This window comes from Garra rufa, chromosome 1, assembly GCF_049309525.1.
Source record: "Garra rufa chromosome 1, GarRuf1.0, whole genome shotgun sequence".
Lineage (NCBI taxonomy): Eukaryota > Metazoa > Chordata > Actinopteri > Cypriniformes > Cyprinidae > Garra > Garra rufa.
This window is the reverse complement of record NC_133361.1, coordinates 27,241,254-27,262,972: the sequence shown is the minus strand read 5'-3', so window position 1 is coordinate 27,262,972 and position 21,719 is coordinate 27,241,254. Positions and strand designations below refer to the sequence as shown.

At 37.8% G+C, this 21,719-nt stretch overlaps 1 protein-coding gene across 2 annotated transcripts; it reads left to right on the top strand.

Annotated features, from left to right (window-relative positions):
* Positions 1–3,235: 3,235 nt before the first annotated feature.
* On the top strand, positions 3,236–20,526 carry dnmt1 (DNA (cytosine-5-)-methyltransferase 1). Of its 2 annotated transcripts, XM_073827936.1 has the most exons (35): positions 3,236–3,443; positions 4,113–4,155; positions 6,546–6,653; positions 6,729–6,966; positions 7,061–7,133; positions 7,236–7,320; positions 7,409–7,446; positions 7,534–7,588; positions 7,669–7,752; positions 7,908–8,017; positions 8,111–8,229; positions 8,326–8,418; positions 8,507–8,658; positions 8,738–8,925; positions 11,915–11,929; positions 12,431–12,611; positions 12,694–12,791; positions 13,308–13,458; positions 13,531–13,646; positions 13,728–13,926; positions 14,002–14,135; positions 14,216–14,395; positions 14,519–14,743; positions 15,993–16,185; positions 16,326–16,416; positions 16,565–16,696; positions 17,624–17,906; positions 17,998–18,143; positions 18,591–18,753; positions 18,841–19,018; positions 19,293–19,488; positions 19,572–19,735; positions 19,822–19,938; positions 20,025–20,115; positions 20,198–20,526. In XM_073827936.1, exons 1-35 carry the CDS (start codon positions 3,397–3,399, stop codon positions 20,233–20,235), a joined length of 4,524 nt encoding a protein of 1,507 aa, XP_073684037.1. In that variant the 5' UTR covers positions 3,236–3,396; the 3' UTR covers positions 20,236–20,526. The 2 variants fall into 2 exon arrangements, with proteins under 2 accessions (XP_073684037.1, XP_073688626.1); XM_073832525.1 differs by lacking the exon at positions 11,915–11,929 and having other exon boundaries at positions 3,237–3,443.
* The last annotated feature ends 1,193 nt before the right edge of the window (positions 20,527–21,719 follow it).

The window sequence follows — 21,719 nt, the reverse complement described above, 5'->3', positions numbered from 1 at the left end:
AGACAAAGAAAACATGCTAATGTTGTATGTTAAAAAAGTACTGGCTTGTTGCGCCATCTGTAGGATAAACTAAGTGATTAAACTAGTGATTTTGTCAAACTGTTGAAGCAGAGATGCCCAAAACCAGAGCCCATGATGACCTTTGTTTTAGCCCTTTCAAGAGGAGGAGGGAAGAAGGAGAAAAAAAAGAAAGAAAGACAAAACATGCCATTGAAGCATATCTTCATTTCTAAATTACACTACCAGTCAAAAGTTTTTGAACAGTAAGATTTTTTTTTTGTTTCTTAAAGAAGTCTCTTCTGCTCACCAAGCCTGATTTATTTGATCCAAAGTACAGCAAAAACAGCACAATTTTGAAGTATTTTTACTATTTAAAATAACAGTTTTCTATTTGAATGTATTTTAAAATGAAATTTATTCCTGTAATTATTAACTAAATTTTCAGCATCATTACTCCAGTCTTCAGTGTCACACAATCCTTCAGAAATCATTCTAATATGTTCATTGCTGCTCAAGAAACATTTCTTAATATTATTATTATCAATATTTAAAATAGCTGAGTAAATTTTTTTCAGGATTCTTTGAATATGAATAGAAAGATCTAAAGATCAGCTGAAGCTTTTGTTACATTATACACTACCATTCAGAAGATTGGAGTCCATTTTTTTGTTTTGTTTTGTTTTGTTTGGAAAGAAATTAAAGAAATAAATACTTTTATTTGGCAAGAATGCTTTTAATCAAAAGTGATGATAAAAACATTTATAATGTTACAAAATATTTATATTTTAGATAACATACTTTTTAACGCTATATTAATAATAAATGTTTTTAAGCAGCAAATCAGAAACATATAATGATTTCTGAAGGATTGTGTGACTGGAGTAATGATGCTAAAATTAGGCTTTGAAATCACAGGAATAAATTACTTTTTAAAATATATTCAAACAGAAAACAGCTGTTTCAAATAGTACAAATATTTCAAAGTTTTACTGTTTTGCTGCACTTTGGATCAAATAAATGCAGGCTTAGTGAGCAGAAGAGACTTCTTTAAAAAAACATGAAAAATCTTACAGTTCAAAAACTTTTGACTGATAGTGTATATTTTTGTTTTATTACAAAAACAACATAAAGTGATAAAGTATAAAAGTTTGTTATTTAAAACAAGAATATAATATTTGAATATACATTTACCTTTGGTCACAAAAATAAAATAATCTAAACTTGCTTGTTAACTTATTATTTCTTTATTATTAAGTTATTTGATATTTGAATACATATGTAGATTTTATGATTTTGGTTTAGGACCAAAATAATTATTAGCTATTAGTGTAAATAAGTGCATCTGTGTGAATATTTTTAAATAGTCCAGTATAAATTTAAATTACAACACATTTGAACAAATTCAAATACTTTCAGAATAAACATGCAAATGATCACTTTATTTAGCAAGGATGCTTTAAGTGCTTTAAAATAATCAGATAAATGCTGTTCTTCTGAACTTTCTACTTATCAAAGAAAGCTGAAAAGATTCTACTCAGCTGTTTTCAACACAATAATAATAATAAATGTTTTTGAGCAGAAAAATCAGAATATTAGTATGATTTCTGAAGGATCATGTGACATGTGACAAAACTGGAGTAAATATGTTAAATATTCAGCTTTGAAATCACAGGAATAAATTACATTTTAAAATAAATTCAAATAAAAAACAGTTCTTTTAAATGGTAAAAATATTTAACAATTTTACTGCTTTTGCTGTACTTTGGGTTAAATAAATGCAGGCTTGGTGAGCAGAAGAGACTTCTTTAAAAAACTTTTGACTGGTAGTGTATATTTTTGTTTTATTTTCATTTTTCGTTTTATTACAAAAACAGTATAAAGCGAATTTGATTTTTTGACAAATGAAAAATGTGTTATTTAAAATGTTGTTATTTAAATTTAAAACAGTCAATAATGTATTACTTTTAATATAATATTTAGATATAATGGAACATTTACCTGGTCACAAAAATTAAATAATCTAAACTAACTTGCTTGTTAACTTTTATTTCTTTATTATTACGTTATTTGATATTTGAATACATATATAAATGTTATATGTAAATAATAATTATTAGCTTTTAGTGGATATACGTGCATCTGTATTAATATTTTAAATAGTCCAGTATAAAAATTAAAATTACAACACATTTGAAGCTGAACAAATTTAAATACTTTCAGAATAGACAAGCATGAAATGCTGCTGTTACTGTATTTCTTTCCTTTAATTGTTATTTTATTTCGCATTGATTTTTGGGTATCTTTATTTCAAAGAGCTACATATATCTTTGTTCGTTTGCTTGCTTAAAGGTCATTTTTATACTTTTTTAAATTTATTCAAATAATATAACGGTATTTCAAATAAGTTATAATTCTAAATACAAAATATGCGACCCTGGACCACAATAGCTGAAAAAATAATATGAAAGTTACAATAGCCAAAAATACAATTGTCGATTTTCTTTTATGCCAAAAATCATAATGAAATTAAGTAAACATCATATTCCATTAAATATATATTTTGTAAATTTCCTACTGTAAATATATCAAAACGTATTATGCATTGCTAAGAACTTTATTTGGACAACTTTAAAGGCGATTTTCTCAGTAATTATTTATTTATTTAGATTCCAGATTTACAAATTGTTGTATTTCGGTCAAATATTGCTCTATCCTAACCTTATCCTTATCCTTATCCTTAACAAAACTTCAGCTTTTAGATGATGTATAAATCTCAATTTACACAAATATACCGTTTTTTTTGTTTTGGTCCAAAGTCACATATATAAACTTAATTTAAATAGACCAATCAAACTAATCAGCCCGGTGTCTGATTTCTATTTGTCACAGGCAGTTTTAAATATTTACATTGGAGGAGTCAATGAAAATGAAGAGTGAATTTGCACCCCTGAGGCCAGGCACAATATGGTACGTCCCATATTGGTTGAGTCTCTGAAGCTGCACAAGGGGTGCGCACAAAAACAATGCTTAAAAACAATTGACGATTTCGCATTCTTTCAGTCTTAAAGTTTATATTTCAAAACACCTAAATGTTTTCAACATACTAAAAATAATGTATCTGAGTAACTTCAAACCAAAACAGAAACGCACAACTCATTTGACACATTCGACCCCCGTACTTTAAACGAGTGGCAGCGTCCAACTCACCCGCATTTCCGCGCGAAAAAGCGGCCCGCGCGTATTTCTCAGCTGCTAGCGACAATTCATAAAGCCCGTTGAGCCCCTCCAGTGAGCTCTACTGTTGGCACTGTCAGATCTTAATCACCGTTTTTAACTATTGTTGTTTTAAATCGTGTTTTTACATAGTCATTTTCTTTGATCAAACTCGAACTTGAAATGCCTACCAGGACCTCATTGTCTTTGCCAGAGGATGTCAAGGAACGGTACGGTGCTGTATTTGCTTTAATGTCACTGTAACCATAGACTGAATTTCATAGTTTGCATATTCGCGGGCTTTGCTCGCCACTCGTTACACATTGATCACGTCACATAACAGCCGCTGTATTAAACGCTGTTTGGAAATGTTAAACGTGTTAAGTTTTTACTGTAGTTAGCATTTAGCTGTGCTACAAATGCTGTACCCGCCATCAGCTCGCATGTAGCGGGTAAAACAGGCGGCGGCTGGTTGTTTTGATGCGAAGAGGCTCGCAGGTGTCAGTCTGACTGCATTTGGCGCCAAATACACATGTGTCCGAGTGAAGCCCTGCTCGCCTCCTGTCTCCCTCTACTCAATCACTGCACAAGTGGTTACACTCATACCTACTCAATCCTGCTGCATTTCGTGTAGTTTATTCACGGCAAGATTATCTGGGGTGATGTTAATAACGAAATAAATACCGACTGTCTGCATGCGTGTGTGCTTGTTTACTTGCGTAATCCCATGATACCGTCCCTCTGTTAAAACTAAGACTGTCAGTTCAAGATTAGTATTAAGATTAAATAATAAAGATTGTGGAGTGTTTATTGAATGTCGAATCATTTTGATCTTTTTTTTTTTTTTCCAAAAGATGTGTTGTGTAATGTTAATGAGCTGTTTACCTTCATGTTTCCAGGCTTCAGGTGTTGGATGAAGGTGGAGACAGTTTGTCAGATGAGGTGAGGATTTTTCATAGCAGTTTTATGGACCATATTCAGATCAAATCTTGTGTTTTCTCATCTGACAACATATATGCCCTTCACTTATTGCAAGTCTTAGTTGCCTTATGTGACCCTGGACCACAAAACCAGTCATAAGGTTTTTTTTTTTTTTTTTTCCCAAAGTTTTTTAAAATCAAAATATATTGAGAATCACATTTAAAGTAGTCCAAATAAAGTTCTTAGCAATGCATATTACTAAAATTACGTTTTAATATTTACTGTAGAAAGTTACAAAATATCTTCATGGAACATGATTGGTTTCCTAAGGATTTTTAGCGTAATAAAAATCGACCGATACAGTATTTTTGGCCATTGCTACAAATATACCTGTGCTACTTAAGGCTGGTTTTGTGGTCTGATCTAAAGATAAGCTGAAGCTTTTGTTACATTATACACTATACCATTCAAAAACTTGGAGTCAGTTTTTGTTTGTTTGGAAAGAAATCATAGAAATGAACTTTTGGCAAGGATGCTTTGAATTGATAAAGTGATAATAAAGACACTTATGTTACAAAGTATTTCTATTTCGGATAGATCCAGTTCTTTTCATCAAACAATGTTTTGATACTTAGAATGATTTCTGAGGGATCATGTGACTGGAGTAATGATAAAATTCAGCTTTGAAATCACAGGAATAAATTATATTTTAAAATATATTCAAACAGAAAACGGTTGTTTTAAATGGTGTAAATACTGAGACTGGTTTTGTGGTCTAGGGTTTATCAAGAATTTATAGGTAGTGTTTGGAAGTCATTCCATGCAAGCACTTATATAAACACTTTAAGATAATGGAGAAACATGCCTAAGATTTATGTGCTAACTATTGTAAACCTTATGTTTTTTTTAGAGTTGCACAGGCGCTTTTTCTTTTTTTTTTTTTGTGGTTTAAACAGAACATTGTAACACCCAAGCGAATTGGTTAGATTCCCGAGGAAAGCATGAACTGATCATGTAAATGTGTACCCAGAATGCTTGATTTAAGGGGATGTTTCACCTAAAAAATAAAGTTCTGTCATTAATTACTTGCCCTCATGTTGTTTCTAAACCCGTAAGTCCTTTAACCCCTTAACTGTCACCGTCCCACCTGTGGGACGCTTGGCGCTCTTTTTTCCGTTGTCCTTTTTCTCTATCAAATTTTTTAGTGACCATCATAATTTATATATCATTTGAAAGCTTAGAAGCTGAAGAATCATCCAGTGAAAACCATTTTGAAATTGGACATTGCGTTACCATGGAAATGTTACTTTAAAATCATTTGGCGGTCTCCTCCCCCTTAGCGGTGTCATATTACAAAATGCATTACGGTCTTTTAGAATCACAACTTTTTACAATCTTGACAAAAAACATATCATTGGAAAGGTCTGTGTCTCAGGATTGCATATTTGGTGGTTATTTTGTGATTGAATAAAAATTTTCAGAAAAATTTAGACTTTTGTGACAGAAAAAATATAAATGGCATTTGTATGGCACCCGGTGGCTGTTTGTGGTATAACGCCCTAAACAAACTTTGACAGGGACCTTAATTTTTTTCATATCAACTTCAAATTTGGAACGTAACTTATTTAGATGTGAGGCTTCAATTTGATGTCAAATTTAAGATAAAACCTGTTATGTAAAATATGTATTTTATATAAATATAATAAAAATTGTACAGTGCATTTTGTTTACAGTAAATTTAAACTTCTATAATTTGTTGATACTTAATTTTTTTGAAAAAATTCCACTTCTGCAATAATCTGCCGATTGTCTTCTTTAAAAAGAGACCAACCTTAGATCTGTATTCCAAAGTGTTCATGAATTACAACAATTGAAGTTTGGATAGTGCACTTTCATGCCTATTTTAAAAAATGGGGGTGACAGTTAAGGGGTTAAGATATTAATGAAATCTAAGAGCTTTTTGACCCTCCTTTGATAGCAAGGGTCCTTCCTCAAAGTCCAGAAAGGTACCAGGAACATGGACCTAATTAGATGAAAGTGCATATGTGTCGTGGTACTCTCCAATATGGTGCTAGGGTGACTCAAGAGGAATTGTTGAATAAAGTTCTCGTAGCTTCATTAAAATTATGGTTAAACCACTGTCACATGGGCTTTGTCGATGTTCTTGATTCCTTTGTGGACATTGGAGGACCCTTACTGTCTATGGAAGGTCAGAAAGCACTTAAATTTCATAAAATAACTTAATTTGTGTTCTGAAGATAAACAAAGGTTTCATGGGTTTGGAACGACATCAGGGTGAGTAATTAATGACAATTCATTTTTGGGTGAACTATCCCTTTAAAATGTCTGCTAAATGCATGAATGAGTTTCTTTAATCTTTCTGTAGCTAAACTGTTTTCTTTTGTGTGTAGGAGTGTGTAAAAGAAAAGCTCAGGTTACTGCAGGAGTTCCTGCTTGCTGATACTCAGGACCAGCTCAAAATCCTTGAGGACAAGTTAAAGAGCTCTGAGCTTTCCACTGTGAGTTACGCTGCCCTTTTTTAGCTCTACTGTCTAGACAACTTGTGCTTCATCTTGAGTGTCTTTCTGTTCCAGGAGGTTTACACATCAGAGGTGAAGGCCGTACTGAAGAAGGCTCTAGGAGTTGTGAAGGAGGATGAAGGAAAGGAGCAGAATGGACATTCAAACGGCTTCTCTGAAAATGGGTCTCACAAAGACGATGGTGAACCGGAGGGAGCCATGGATACTCAGGAGGAAGGAGAGGCTATGAAGTCTCCCAGCGCCCCGAAGGGAAGGGGCGGCCGTCGCAGTAAAGCAGACTCTGAGCCCAAGAGTAAGTTGCAGCTCTTCGAGATACAAGACAGCTGTATGTGTACATTGTACTGGATGTAGGGTGTTTATTAACAGCACATTTTATTCTTCCACAGAATCTCCAGCCAGTACCAGGATTACACGCAACTCTGGGAAACAGCCAACTATCCTTTCCATGTTCTCTAGAGTGTAAGTCAACAGTTTAACAGTTCAAATCTGATGTGCAGTTTGTGAAATGACTGAAATCACAAGTTTGGTCACTTTCTAAATGGGTGTTGTACCTTCCAATAGCCCAAAACGCAAGTCTGATGAGTTGAATGGAGAAACCACAAATGGTGAAGCAGAAGTAAAGCCTGAAGAAGATATAGCAGAGGAGGTAAGAGTTTCAATGGTTAATTCAGTTTTAAAATGGCCATGGAAAGATTTTAATAGGTTTTTTATTTTTTTTTCCTCCCACCTTCAAGGTCCATGAAGAGAAACGCCTTAAAACAGAAGATGAAAAGTGAGTTCCATGTTAAAGTCGAATAAAACCAGTCTTACTCCATATGTATTGCATCTATCAAGTTAAATCTTTTCCCTTCTCTTTCAGGCCTGATGCTGAGAACACTACTAATGGCAAGAGCAAGCCTGTGTCCGCAGCCAAGGTGACACTCATTTCCTTCCCCGTTTATGCTGCCGTTTGAATTTTAATGTACTAAATGAGTCTCACTAATCTGCATTTTAGACCCCTCCACCGAAATGTCCTGACTGCCGACAGTATCTGGATGATTCAGACCTCAAGTTCTTCCAGGGTGATCCTGATGATGCTGTGAGTGTTTTATCATGCTTGGGAGCTATATGAAGTGTTGGTTTCACAATTAATTTTATATTGCTCTAATTGGATAATTAATCCATGTTTGCAATTTAAAGTTGACTTGTGCCTTTTGCAATACTACAGTATTGAATATGATTTGTCTCTGGTAGTTGGATGAACCAGAGATGTTGACTGATGAGCGCCTGTCCCTCTTTGATGCAAATGAGGATGGTTTTGAAAGCTATGAAGATCTGCCACAGCACAAGATTACTAACTTCAGGTAATGAGGAGAAATGCGTTGTGCTAAATATTACTCATTTATTTAATTTTCTCTCTCCAGTTATTTGACTAATTTTTAAAATCTCATTCACAGTGTGTATGACAAGCGTGGGCATCTGTGTCCTTTTGATTCTGGTCTCATTGAGAAAAATGTCGAACTGTACTTCAGTTGTTCTGTTAAGCCCATCTACGATGACAACCCATGTATGGATGGTATGTCCCAAGTTTATTTACAGTGAAGACTGACAATTTATTTTTCCAGTTTTAAAGTTTAGTGTAGATTTAAATTGTTTGCGACTTATCTTTTAGGTGGTGTTCCTGCTAAGAAGCTTGGTCCTATCAATGCTTGGTGGATCACTGGTTTTGATGGTGGGGAGAAGGCTTTAATTGGCTTCACCACAGGTAAGCATTTTATAATGTTACTCCCAGTCTCATCCTAATCAGGTTTGACTGTGCATGAGATCCCACTGGTCTTATTTCTTCTCCACAGCCTTTGCTGACTACATCCTGATGGACCCCAGTGAGGAGTACTCTCCCATTTTTGCTCTGATGCAGGAGAAGATATACATGAGCAAGATTGTGGTTGAATTTCTCCAGAAGAACCAGGATACCTCATATGAGGATCTGCTGAACAAAATTGAGGTGAGCTGATTGAAATGGTCTCGGTGTGTGTCCCTAGGCTCATCGGCATCAATCCTGACCTGTTCCTTTGTGTCTTTAGACTACTGTTCCACCTGCTGGGCTCAACTTCAACCGTTTCACTGAGGACACACTGCTGCGCCATGCCCAGTTTGTGGTGGAGCAGGTGGAGAGCTACGATGAGGCTGGAGACTCTGATGAGCAGCCCATCATTATCACTCCCTGTATGAGAGACTTGATCAAGCTGGCTGGTGTTACTTTGGGCAAGAGGTGAGTTTTATAGAGTAAAGGTCTTCTGGGTTTTAGTGTATGTGCTGTTTAATGGTTGACCAATTCAAGGGTCAGAAATGTAACTTTTCCATGAAGGGGCAATATTTGCCCCTTGAATTGAGTTCTGTGGGCATCTTATGTTTGAGGACAATTTTTATAGTTCCCTTACTATTTAAAAAAAAAAAAAAAAAAAAAACTTAAGTCTACCCAATTACTTTTAATCAATATTTTAAACTATCCATGACAATAGACTGTTTAAAATGTATCTAAATTATACATGTGAACCGGAGCTCATAGGGCTGCAGTATTCTGACAAATCATTGTTGTAGGATATTGCTCTTTATATTATGATCGGGTTTTTTGTTTTGCCTGTCACATTCTGGCTTCAGATAAACATGTCGGTCCATGATGTTAGGCAAGTTATGCAGCAACTCCTGCTGAAGCTATTAGATCTTTTACACCACATCTGCACTGTTTGATGAAATTCACAAGTGTGCACATCAAAAGCTTTGGCGTTTTTTTTTTTCAGCACTAATCTGAGCACCTCTGATTGGCCAGTGCATTTCTAAGTGAAACAGAAATGCATTTGGTTATAAGGCTCAACACTACACAATGCGTAAAAAAGCAATTCCTCAAATTGACACTTTCACGTTTAATTTTAGTTGCGACAGCCGTAATGCGTTTGTGTTTTTTTTTTTGTCTTTTTTTTTTTTTTTTTTTTTCTCTTCCCTCTGACATTTGTTCATTTGTGGCATTTTTACCATAAGCCCTCATTTGTTTTTGACCCCGAGCAATATAATGGTGACTACTAAAACCTAAAGGGCAGTTAGGCCTGATTTTAGACTATTTAAACATGTTAAACTGGCCAGAAAACCTATGCTCTTAGCAACTTTTTTTTTTTTTTTTTTTTTTTTTTTTGTAATTGCCTAGAGCAGGGGTTTTCAAACCTGTCCTGGAGCCTCCCCTGCCCTGCACATTTTGTATGTCTCCCTTATTAGGCACACCCAATTCAGGTCTTGCAGTCTCTACTAATGAGCTGATGATTTGAATCAGGTGTATTAGATGAGAGAAACAAGCAAAATGTGCAGGGCAGGGGAGGCTCCAGGACAGGTTTGAAAACCCCTGGCCTAGAGCATTTAATCTTTGGTATAATGCCAGAGATTTGTCATGTTTAGATATCAAATTAAATGGTTCCAGTACTTATTCTTTTCTTAGTTGTATTAACCCTTTATAGGGCACTCATTGAAATACTTGGAAATTCTAAAATTCAACCCCAGAGTGTTATTGTAGGTTATTACAAGACCTTTAAACATTTGTGACTTACTTTTTTTTTTTTTTTTTTTTTTTTTTTTATATTGAAAATTAGGTTAAATGAAGTGATCATATATGGTCACTTGCCGGTCTATGGTAACTTTTTTTTTTTTCCCAAAAAAGTGTATACATTTTAAATATAAGGCAGAAATAAATGCATAAAACATATATAATATTCATAGAATATTTATTTGGGAACAATTTACACATTAAAAAAAGTGTATGTATGTGTGTGTGTGTATGTGTATATATATATATATATATCAATCTTAACAGAGTATTTATTTAGGAAATTAAAAAGCTTACTGTCTTCCTCGTCAGAACCCTCGATGGGGTCAGCTGGCACAACAAAAACTGACCTCTATCCATAGAATTGAGTAGACAGCTGCAAAAGAAACCGTTTTCGGTGTCAAGCCCATGTTGATTTGTTTGTGAAAGAAAAGTGCAGATCTACTGAAAACATAATATTCACATAAATTGTAAATTTATAATAAGAAGTGAAGAAAAATGCACAAAGTACTGGTGGTACCACCTATTTTAGCAGAAACAATAAACACCAATCTATTGGTACTAAAACTGACCAAAATTACACATTTTTCACTTTATTTCTTGATCATTTCAATAAATGGTTTAAGTTTGACACTGGATTACTGTATCATGTTATACAAGCCTGTGCAATAGTCAGTGGACAAAAAAACAGGCATAACAGCCAAACTATCACTTGCTTTACTTTTATCTGAACCGGGCGTATGTCTAAAAATAATCACTCTGTGTTACCACAAACGGGCGTATGATCAAATATGTTCGCCATTTTTATACCACATCGTTCACTAATTTCTAGAAATCCTACACAAACAACGTCTATATCACCATATAACACAACTATTCAACTATATAATGTGAGTTTCATTGACTTACCATTGTGCATTTCGATGCTTTGTCCGTTTTTGTTGGAGAAGGTAGGAGCGTATATCAGCATTTTCTCATTCCGGAAGCACGCTGAAGTTTGAAACGCCCCAGACAACTTCCGATTGGTCAGATGCCATTGTGTCGCGATCTGTGACGTAGACTAACATCCGTTGATTGGCTGGGACAAATCCATGTGCTTACACGATCTCATACAAAGGAGGCAGACGCCTTTGAAAATGTTCGATTAAGTGATCAAATATGGTAATTCGCCCGATAAAGGGTTAAAACCCCTTTTGCTGATGGTGAACTACAAGTTGGCAGTCTTTGCTGTAAAAATCAGTGCTACATCACATGACAAAATGGGACAAGATGGGGAGACACCCATAATGCACTTTTTTCGTTCTGACTCTGAACTGGGATAGAAAAATGTGAGTACAATCCAGTTTTAGCAAAAGTCTGCTGGATAAGACTTGGCATTAACTACCAAACTCTTGGTTAAGGTAAATACAAAGCTTTTTAAATGACAGTTTACCTTTTTGGTAAAATCAATAAGTGATTTTGAATATACAGTCTTAAAAGGTTAAAGTTGAACAAGACTGGGATTTAACTTTTTTGATCCACTTTAAATGTTGACTAGTTTGAATTTTCTTGTGTGCGTGTGAACCATTTCTTTAAGCTATGGTAGACTAAACAGCAGTGGTGTAAGGTTCACTTGTGCTTGTTCCATGATCTTATGTTTCTAATGTTCCTCTAACCTTTCCTAACGCAGCAGGCAACTGTACTGGTATGTAAAGCCTGATGTTTCTGCAGAGTGTGTGGCTTGGTTTTTATTTATTTTCCCATACGCTCAACTGCAGTAGCCTGTGTTGGTGGTAAACTACTTCACTAGCTCAAAGGGGTGGGTGATGAGAACATTTTTCTTTTCTTTTTTTCCCCCCTCTTTCTTTCTTCCTCCACCCTGACTTGCATGGCTCTGCATAACAGATGGTAATTTGGGCTCCCATTGTTTAAATTTTACAAGTTGCCCATTTAGAGAAACTAAGCCTCTGAAAGAACTAAATGTCCTTGTTTTGTAAAGAACAGGGCTGGTCTGCTTGGATGAACCTTAAAACTGACTTTAAAGTGAGAAGTTTGCATCACCCATTCTTGACACACTCTCAATCCATTCAGTGTCCTGTGACCTCCATACATATTACATGCATGGCTCTGTTTTTGCTTGGATGTTAGTGATCAGTGTATCCAAAATGGTGTGTTTGTAGCTCATTACATTCATTTTGTTCTTCAGGAGAGCAGCCAGAAGACAAGCCATCCGCCATCCCACTAAGATTGAGAAGGACAACAAGGGTCCAACTAAAGCCACCACTACCAAACTGGTTTACCAGATCTTCGACACCTTTTTCTCTGATCAGATTGACCAGAACAATAAAGATGGAGGTGTGAAGAGACACCGATGTGGCGTCTGTGAGGTAGGTGGTGTCTTTTATTGCAACCAAAATACGCCTGTAATGTACATGTGACCCAGGTGGGCATCTCATCTCTATCTTTCAGGTGTGTCAAGCACCAGATTGTGGCAAGTGTTCAGCCTGTAAGGATATGATCAAGTTTGGAGGAAGTGGCAGAAATAAACAGGCCTGTCAGAAGAGAAGGTAAGCTAACTGTCTTCATCATACTTGCGTAATCATTCTGCTTGGCAAAAATGTTGTATTGTTTCCATGTGTTGTGAAATAAGACCAAATGTCAATGACTGGTCAGGCTTGTTTCTGAATTGACTAACCTAACTAAATGATATCTATGCTCCTTTACTCTTGTTTTTGCTACAAATGCAGCAACTGAAAACTTATTTTTCTAAATCGTTTTCCTGAACAGATGTGTTCCTAAAGTCTCAATCATTTTATTTTTAGCGTTTTTGTTCAAGTGTCCTTATAAACAAGTAATTTCAATGTGCTCCAAGTCTGTTGTTTTTGCAGTGCCTCATTGTCTTTATTTCATATCTGTGACTAATGCTAATAAAGTGCAGAATCGTCTTTAGTCAGCATGCTGCCCCCTGTTGTACAGCTTGAGAATGCGGCTCTTTATTTCCTGCCAGTTTGTGTTATCCAGCTTTATGGCCTTGGATTTGTTTGCCAGAGTGAAGTTAAATGGGTGTCTTGTCCCTTGTCCAGATGTCCCAACCTGGCAGTCAAAGAAGCTGAGGATGATGAGAATATGGATGAGGAGGAAGTGTTGCCAATTAAGGAGACAAAGAAAATGTCTCAGGCAAAGAAGAAAAAGCAGACTAAGAATAAACTCAGCTGGCTGGGCGAACCCATCAAGGTATATGATCTCACTATCTTATAAGAACCTGGATGTCTGCTTTCAATACTTAAAGTCCTGGTGTTCTTTCAGACTGAAGGTAGGAAGGAGTACTACATGAAAGTGCGTGTGGAGAATGAGGTGGTGGAAGTAGGTGATTGTGTGTCTGTCAGCCCTGCTGACCCATCACATCCACTCTACTTGGCCAGGTAAACTTTATTAATGCAAACCGGAGTTTTTGGCACCACACTGCGTTAAAGTGGTAAGCCAACATTTACTTATGATTATAGGATTACGGCATTGTGGGAGGATGGTGAGAAGATGTTTCACGCACACTGGTTCTGCCGTGGCACTGATACCGTTCTTGGAGAGTCATCGGATCCTCTTGAGCTCTTTCTTGTGGATGAGTGTGAAGATATGCAGCTGAGTTTCGTCCAGGGCAAGGTTGACGTCCTGTACAAGGCTCCTTCTGAAAACTGGTTCATGGAGGTACAGATCCTGAAGTCTGATCTACATTTTGTCTAACAAACCTGACCGGAGGTTTTAATATCTCTATGCTTTCAGGGAGGAATGATTGATGACATAAAAGTGATCGAAGATGATGGCAAAAGCTTCTTTTATCAGCTGTTGTATGATGGTGAATGTGCTCGTTTTGAGTCACCTCCCAAAGTCACACCATTGGAGGATTGCAAGTATAAGTGAGTGATCTGTAAGAGAAACGAGGTCTAAAAAAGGGGCAGTTTAAGTATGCATTTCAATTTTACTTGTTTTAATGCAGGTTCTGTGCCAGCTGTGTAAGGAATAAGGAACGTGAGGCTCGGGAATTGCCTAGTGTCCATGAACCCCTGGAGGGTGAGAAGAGCGACTCTAAAGTCTTTTATGGCATGGCGACCCTGAAGGGCGAGCAGTTCAGAGTAGGGGACAGTGTCTATCTTCCTCCAGAGGCCTTTAATTTTGCGTAAGTGTTTGTATTTATTTATTTTTTGTTGTGTGTGGGGTTTTTTTTTTTTTTTTTTTTTTTTTGTCTTCTCCCCTCTTCAAGATATTGAGAGCCGTTTAATTAAAAGTATGTTTCTTTTAGGGTAAAAGTTGCAAGCCCGGTGAAGCGTTCTCACAGGAAGGATGATGTTGATGAAGATCTTTACCCAGAATACTACAGGAAGTCCTCAGATTACATTAAAGGTTCAAACCTAGATGCTCCACAGCCTTTCCGTGTTGGGCGCATCAAAGAAATCTTCTGCAGCAAGCGCAGTGATGGAAAGCCAGATAGAACGGAGGTCAAACTGCGCCTCTATAAGTTTTACAGGTGATGAACTATCCCTTTTAAGAGGAATATAATGCATCCAAAAATAAATTCTGTCATTAATTACTCACCCTCATGTTGTTCCAAACCCATAAGACCTTTTTAATATTCCAAAAAAAATAAGATTTGATAATTCAAGAGCTTTCTGACCCTGATTAGACCAACTCAACTGATGTACTCAAGGCCCAGAAAAGTAGTAAGGATGTCAATAAACTAGTCCATGTGACCTCAGTGGTTCAACCTTAATATTATGAAGCTACAAGAATACTTTGTGACAAAAATAACCATTCAACAACTTTTCCATTTCAAAGAGTCTTACTCCTGTTTCACACATACTCCGTATACAGTGCGTATGCAGTTCGTGTGTGTTACGTATGCGATGCGTAAGCAGCACGGACTCGTTTTGCTTTCACACAGGATGCGTTTGCAGTCCGTTCCTTATCCGCGGCTGTTTACCACAAACACACCATTTATCCATTATTTTGATTTCAAATACAAATGTGCTTTTTCAGCATTGTGATCCTCTTTTATTACAGTGCAGTAATACAATCGTTCATGGACATACACATTTAAACTCAAATTAAACGTATTCAATGCACTTGACTTCTATATTTATATATTAAGTTGCTAAAGCAAGTTGCAACACATTTAAACAGCATAGGTATAGCTTCCTTTTCTTATTAAAATTGGGTTATCACAAATATTTTAAGTTAACTTATCACAGACAGAAACAGTCGGCTCTCGTGCCTTTCGCATTAATTCGTTATTAAAAACAATCTCTTAAAGAACTTTTCTACCTGGACAAGTGCATTATGTTGCCTTGTTTATTTAAAAGTGAACTTTTCCTAGTTTTAAACTTAGCCAAAAAGCCATGTGTTGACTGTAAAACACTGTAGACCTCATTTATATGCATTTATGGTTTAATCACCACATTTCCGTGTCAATCCATGTTAATTTTTAAAGCAAACAATGCGCTGTCACTTTAATTCAGGCAAAAAATAGACTGTGCGGAAACGATCGCTGCACTGCTGCAAACGCACCGCTTCTGGGACGCACTGCCGGACAGCAAACGCGTGCAGTGTGAACGCTCTAATCCGTTAACATGGGTGCGGGGAAAAAAATACGCAACGCATTGCAGACGGAGTGTGTGTGAAACAGGCGTCAGCCACATTCACGAGTGCACCACACGCATGTTTCCTCTAAGGCTGTATATAAACCTCACCTGAGTTCTTTTCATGATTGTTGCTTTCAGGCCTGAAAACACTCACAAAGGACCAAAGGGTGCCTACCATTCTGACATAAACCAGCTCTACTGGAGTGACGAAGAGGTGACTGCTAACATGGCGGAAGTGCTAGGTCGCTGTCAAGTGGAGTATGCAGAGGATCTGGTGGAAAGTGTGCAGGACTATTCAAGCAGAGGACCTGATCGCTTTTACTTCCTAGAGGTAAGGATGAAGGTTTTGTGGTAAAGGCAAATAGTGGTGTCATTGATTCAATGTGCCATGGTGTGCACTTTTCTTCTTGACTGAACTGGTAAACTTTTCATAAGTGAAGTTTGTCTTTAAGGTGTTTGTGTTTTCTTTAGGCATACAATGCCAAGACAAAGAGTTTTGAGGATCCTCCCAATCATGCCCGATCAGCAGTGCATAAGGGCAAAGGGAAAGGAAAGGGGAAAGGTAGCCATGTGCTTTGTAACTTAAGTCATGGAAGCTTTATGATGTTTGGTTTCATCGGCTGAAATTTGTCCTTAAATGCAGTATTGCTAAAATCATGACTGACTGGATGGACAAAAGAAACAACTTTGTGTATTATGGTTTTCTGCAGGTAAAGGCAAGGGTAAAGCAGCCTCACAGGAATCGCAGGATCAGGAGCCACAAGAGCCAACAGCCCCCAAACTGCGCACACTGGATGTGTTCTCTGGCTGTGGTGGACTGTCTGAGGGTTTCCATCAAGCAGGTTGGTCTTCTAATCAACAGTGTTCATGGAGGTACTTGTTTTGCAGGGGTTTTCAGTGCAGGATCTAAGAGGTCCGGTCTCTATATCCTTCACAGCAGAGGGTTTGGAAAATAGTTTTTGTAAGAGTTATGAATCATTCAAGTTGAAGTATTTCCGCTTTAAATCTGGGCCATGTTTGTATGCTTTAAAAAAAAAAAAGAAAACGAAAAAAGTCAAGCCAATATTTTTTCAGACACCTTCATTTCTCACATTTATCAGTTTATTCACTATAGTTTCAAAAATGGTCATAAAATGACAAGTTAAACTGTCAGAACAAATTCATCTTTGTCATTACTTTGATAGAAAGGTATGTAATGGATTATGTTCAGCCAAAAACTGTTAATATGACTATTTACACTGCTGTCAATACTTTGAACAAAATTTAAGCATTGCTTGGTAATTGGTCAGTCTGTGGTGTAAAATGGTTGCATTAGCAATTAAAGAAATGCTGGCAAAACATGGTTGGGTCAAAGTGTCTGAATTTCAGATTTTTAGAACAAGTTCAATGGCAATCTTTCCTTGTCATCTACACTTTTTCAATCTTAACATGCTAATTGATTAATGTAGATGGACAAATCCAGTTTGCTGCATTCCTAATTTTCTGTTGCGTGTTTTTAAAGTATCAATCAATTTTGCTGCTCAGTGTTTCTGCTACTGTTAAAGTAACCATATCATCTGTAGCTGTTGTGTCTTTAGTGGAGGAGAGTAGCAATGCACACACGGTGGCAAAAGAGCATTACCATAAGTGACCTGAAACGCTTGTGTCTTGCACAGCTTTGTTGTTTTGACTTTTTAATAACCAGACCATTAAACTTTATTTTAAAGTTGCAGTCCTCTCTTTAAGGACCTCTGAATTATATCTTACACATTTCTTTTTCCAAACACCAGGTGTCTCAGAGACTAATTGGGCCATTGAGATGTGGGATCCTGCCGCTCAGGCATTCAGGTTGAACAACCCAGGCACCACGGTCTTCACTGAGGACTGTAACGTCCTGTTGAAGCTGGTGATGTCCGGAGAGAAGACCAACTCTCTTGGACAGAAGCTGCCGCAAAAGGGTGATGTGGAAATGCTCTGTGGTGGGCCACCATGCCAAGGCTTCAGTGGAATGAACCGCTTTAACTCGCGCACATACTCAAAGTTCAAGAACTCATTAGTTGTCTCGTATCTGAGGTTAGCAGAATGAGTCTTGCTGTAAAAATAAGGCTATTCTGCCTAATAGGAAAATGCTGCTGGATGTTTACCATTGTGACTTTCCTTTCAGCTACTGTGACTACTACAGACCCAAATTCTTCCTGCTGGAAAACGTGAGGAACTTTGTGTCATTCAAGCGCTCCATGGTTCTGAAGCTCACACTGCGCTGTCTTGTTCGCATGGGTTACCAGTGCACCTTTGGTGTGCTTCAGGCAAGTTGCATTTAATATGACTCTAGACAGCAAAACCAGTCTTAAGTAGCGCATTTTAAGACTATTTGTAGCCGACAATACATTTGTATGGATCCAAATTGATTTCTTTTATGCCAGAAATCCTTAGGATATTAAGTAGAGATCATGTTCCATGAAGATATTTTGTAAACTTCCTACCGTAAATATATTGACTTAAATATGATTAGTGACTTGCACTACTAAGAACTTCATTTGGACAGCTCTTAAGGCTTTTAGTTGTATCTTGGCCAAATATTGTCTTAAGAAACCATACATCTGAAAGCTGAATGAATAAGCTTTCCATTTATGTATAAATCTCAATTTTATCAAATTGACCATTATGACTGGTTTTGTGGTCCAGGGTCACATTTATTTTATTTTTTTGTAACTTCCATTTTAATAACTTTCTCTAATCTCTGACTTCTACAGGCAGGGCAGTATGGGGTGGCACAGACCCGACGCAGGGCGATCATCCTGGCTGCAGCCCCAGGCGAAAATCTGCCCCGTTTCCCTGAACCCCTGCATGTGTTTGCCCCGCGGGCATGTTCTCTTAGTGTCGTGGTTGATGAGAAGAAATATGTCAGCAATGTCACCCGGTAAGCATTTGTGAACCCCAATGGTGGGATCACTTGAATAAATTCTGCCGTTTCTGCCCTAAACTTATTACACATTTCTTTTCCCAGTGGAAACGGAGGCATTTATCGCACCATCACAGTGCGGGACACAATGTCTGACCTCCCAGAGATCCGCAACGGAGCCGCAGCTCTGGAAATCTCCTATAATGGCGAGCCGCAGTCCTGGTTCCAGAGGCACATTCGTGGCTCTCAGTACCAGCCCATCCTCAGGGACCACATCTGCAAGGTCAGTTCCTTCACCTTGAGGGTGTCTTGACATCTGAAAAGGCACTATGTGACTCATCAGTGGCTCATCAGTTGCAGGATGTAATGAACATGTATCAAAGCTACAATTCTGTTTCAATTTCCTGTGAAACCTACAGGAAGTTAGTCAGCAGGCTCAAACAAGCTTGTCATCTAATCCTGAATATGTCATTTAAAGAATTAGATGAGGTTGTTTTAGCCTGAATGTGTCAAATTAAGTGTTGAAGCAGTTTTAATTAGTTGGATTTGTGTTGTAGGACATGAGCGCCCTGGTGGCGGCCCGTATGCGCCACATTCCTCTGGCTCCTGGTTCTGACTGGAGGGATCTGCCTAATATTGAGGTGCGGCTGCGGGATGGCACCACCACAAAAAAGCTTCGCTACACCCACTCTGACAAAAAGAATGGCCGCAGTGGCACTGGTGCCCTGAGAGGAGTGTGTTCCTGTGCTGAGGGTTGGTCTTTCCCAATTTAAAATAGTGTTTTTTTTGTTTTTTTTAAGTCTAGACTAACCAGTTTCTGTCTTTCATTGCACTAGGAAAACCGTGTGACCCTGCTGACAGGCAGTTTAACACGCTCATTCCCTGGTGTCTGCCTCACACGGGTAACCGCCACAATCACTGGGCCGGTCTGTATGGCCGTCTGGAATGGGATGGGTTCTTCAGCACAACAGTTACCAATCCTGAGCCTATGGGCAAGCAGGTATTGCCAACATTCCATATGCTGACCAGTCACTAATTGGTAAAAAGCTGTGCCCTGTTGTGAATGACTGTTAATTGTGTTTACAGGGACGTGTCCTCCACCCTGAACAGCACCGTGTGGTGAGTGTCAGGGAATGTGCACGCTCCCAGGGCTTCCCAGACACCTACCGCTTTTTTGGCAATGTCTTAGACAAACACCGTCAGGTATGATGACTGTTCTAAAGCAGGTTGTTTCTCTTTTTTTTTGAAAAGGGAAAGAAAGCCCTAATCTATGTCCTTGTGTTTCTCAGGTTGGTAATGCTGTGCCTCCACCCCTCTCCAAAGCCATCGGCCTGGAAATCAAGAAGTGTGTGCAGGGGAAGATAAAAGACAATGCTACAGGTGGCTTTTTTCCCCCTCTCTCTCTAGTCAAGTGCTTGTTCTCACTATTAGAATGTTTAATCTCATTTAACTACTTCCGCAGAGCCTGTCAAACAGGAGAAGATGGAGGTTTGCAACTAAAGCCATTTCTCCATAAAACCACAGCACATTTGCATTGTGTTTTGGGAGCGTCGGACGCGTCAGCCCATTAAACTCATTCCATTCGTCTCCATAAGCTGGTCCTGAGCCTGGCCACCTCAGTGGCATTTCAATGAACAGTCTGTGCAGTGCCATTATGTGATGTTTTATCAATTTCTAAATGTGATTTTAACAGTGTATTTGCAATTATCCACTCTGAGACAGTGGTATTAAATTCTATGTAGTTTTTATATGTTGTAATATTTCAAATAAAGCTCTTATTCAATGGTTTCATTGCTTTCAGATGTTTCTTCGTCAGAAATCTAGTAAATGGTCTTAAGGGGAGTGTTCCTTCATGGTTATTCTGGCAGTGTGTGAGTTTAACTATGGCTACTGAGTAGGGGTGGCACGGTACATGAAAAACAACCGAACCGTTCGGTTCTAGAGTTGTGACGTTCGCGAACGAACCGATTCTTTTGAACGGCTCATAAACATGAACGATGGGAGCCGAGTCGCGGCTGGGGGGGGAGCCGGTTTTTTTTCTTTTCTTTTTTTTTTCCATGCGTATTTCACACAGATGCGCACAAATTGGCTCCTCCGCGAGACAGAACAGTTATATATTACAGTACATATTTAAAACTTTAAATATTGTTTTCTATCAAAATGTTCGTGTGGAAGTGTTTGTAGTAAAAGCTGTTTTGCACAAATTCATTGCAGCCGGCTTTGTTTTGATGTTTATTTGTGAGTAGGCGTTGTATGAATAACATAAGTCAACGTAGCTTTACACATACACACTTTGTACTAAAGGTCAATCCAAAATAGTGATGTCACTAAGCAGAGGGATGTTGTGCAACCCTATGGAATATAGTCCACACATGACAAATGAGGTAATATTTCAGAATAATTCAAACTCTGATATTGGTGTGTGTGATATCTGAGTTTGAATTATTTTACTAATCTCACCTCATCATTCCTCCCAGTGATTATTTCCAGGATAAACTGAGATGCCCCCCAAGCTGGCTTCTTAAAACTGACTAAATATTTAAAAAGAGCCGTTCTTTTGAAAGGAATGGATCGCCAAGATCCGGATCCCCTCAAAGAGCCATAAATCCCATCACTATTCGGTTCGGTGCGTGTGTGCGTCGCACGGTTCAACGCATGCGCAATGTAGCCTCGTGAGTGTCCTTTTTGCGCGAAATAAGAGGTGTGTGTAGACTTATGCTGCGTCCCAATTCGCATACTATCCGTCCTAAATAGTATTCGAAAATAGAATTAGTATGTCCCAAATCGTAGTATGTTCAAAAAAGTATTCCAAAGATTCCCGGATGGTCTACTACTTCACTTCAGAATTCGAAGTGCGGATCAATGCATACTCTAACGGCTAATATTGCCCACAACACATTGCGCGGTGAAGGAGGATTCGATTAGAACTACAAACACGCATAAAAAGTGTTAAAAAAACTACAAAAATGGAGGATATGTGCGAA

What these genes read in the sequence shown, in the direction of transcription:
- dnmt1 (XM_073827936.1), top strand. Translation starts at nt 3,397, where the DNA reads ATGCCTACCAGGACCTCATTGTCTTTGCCAGAGGATGTCAAGGAACG. An exon ending in CTTAAAACAGAAGATGAAAA is followed by an intron (nt 7,447 to 7,533) that starts GTGAGTTCCATG and finishes CTTCTCTTTCAG; the next exon opens with GCCTGATGCTGAGAACACTA. An exon ending in CAGGCCTGTCAGAAGAGAAG is followed by an intron (nt 12,792 to 13,307) that starts GTAAGCTAACTG and finishes TCCCTTGTCCAG; the next exon opens with ATGTCCCAACCTGGCAGTCA.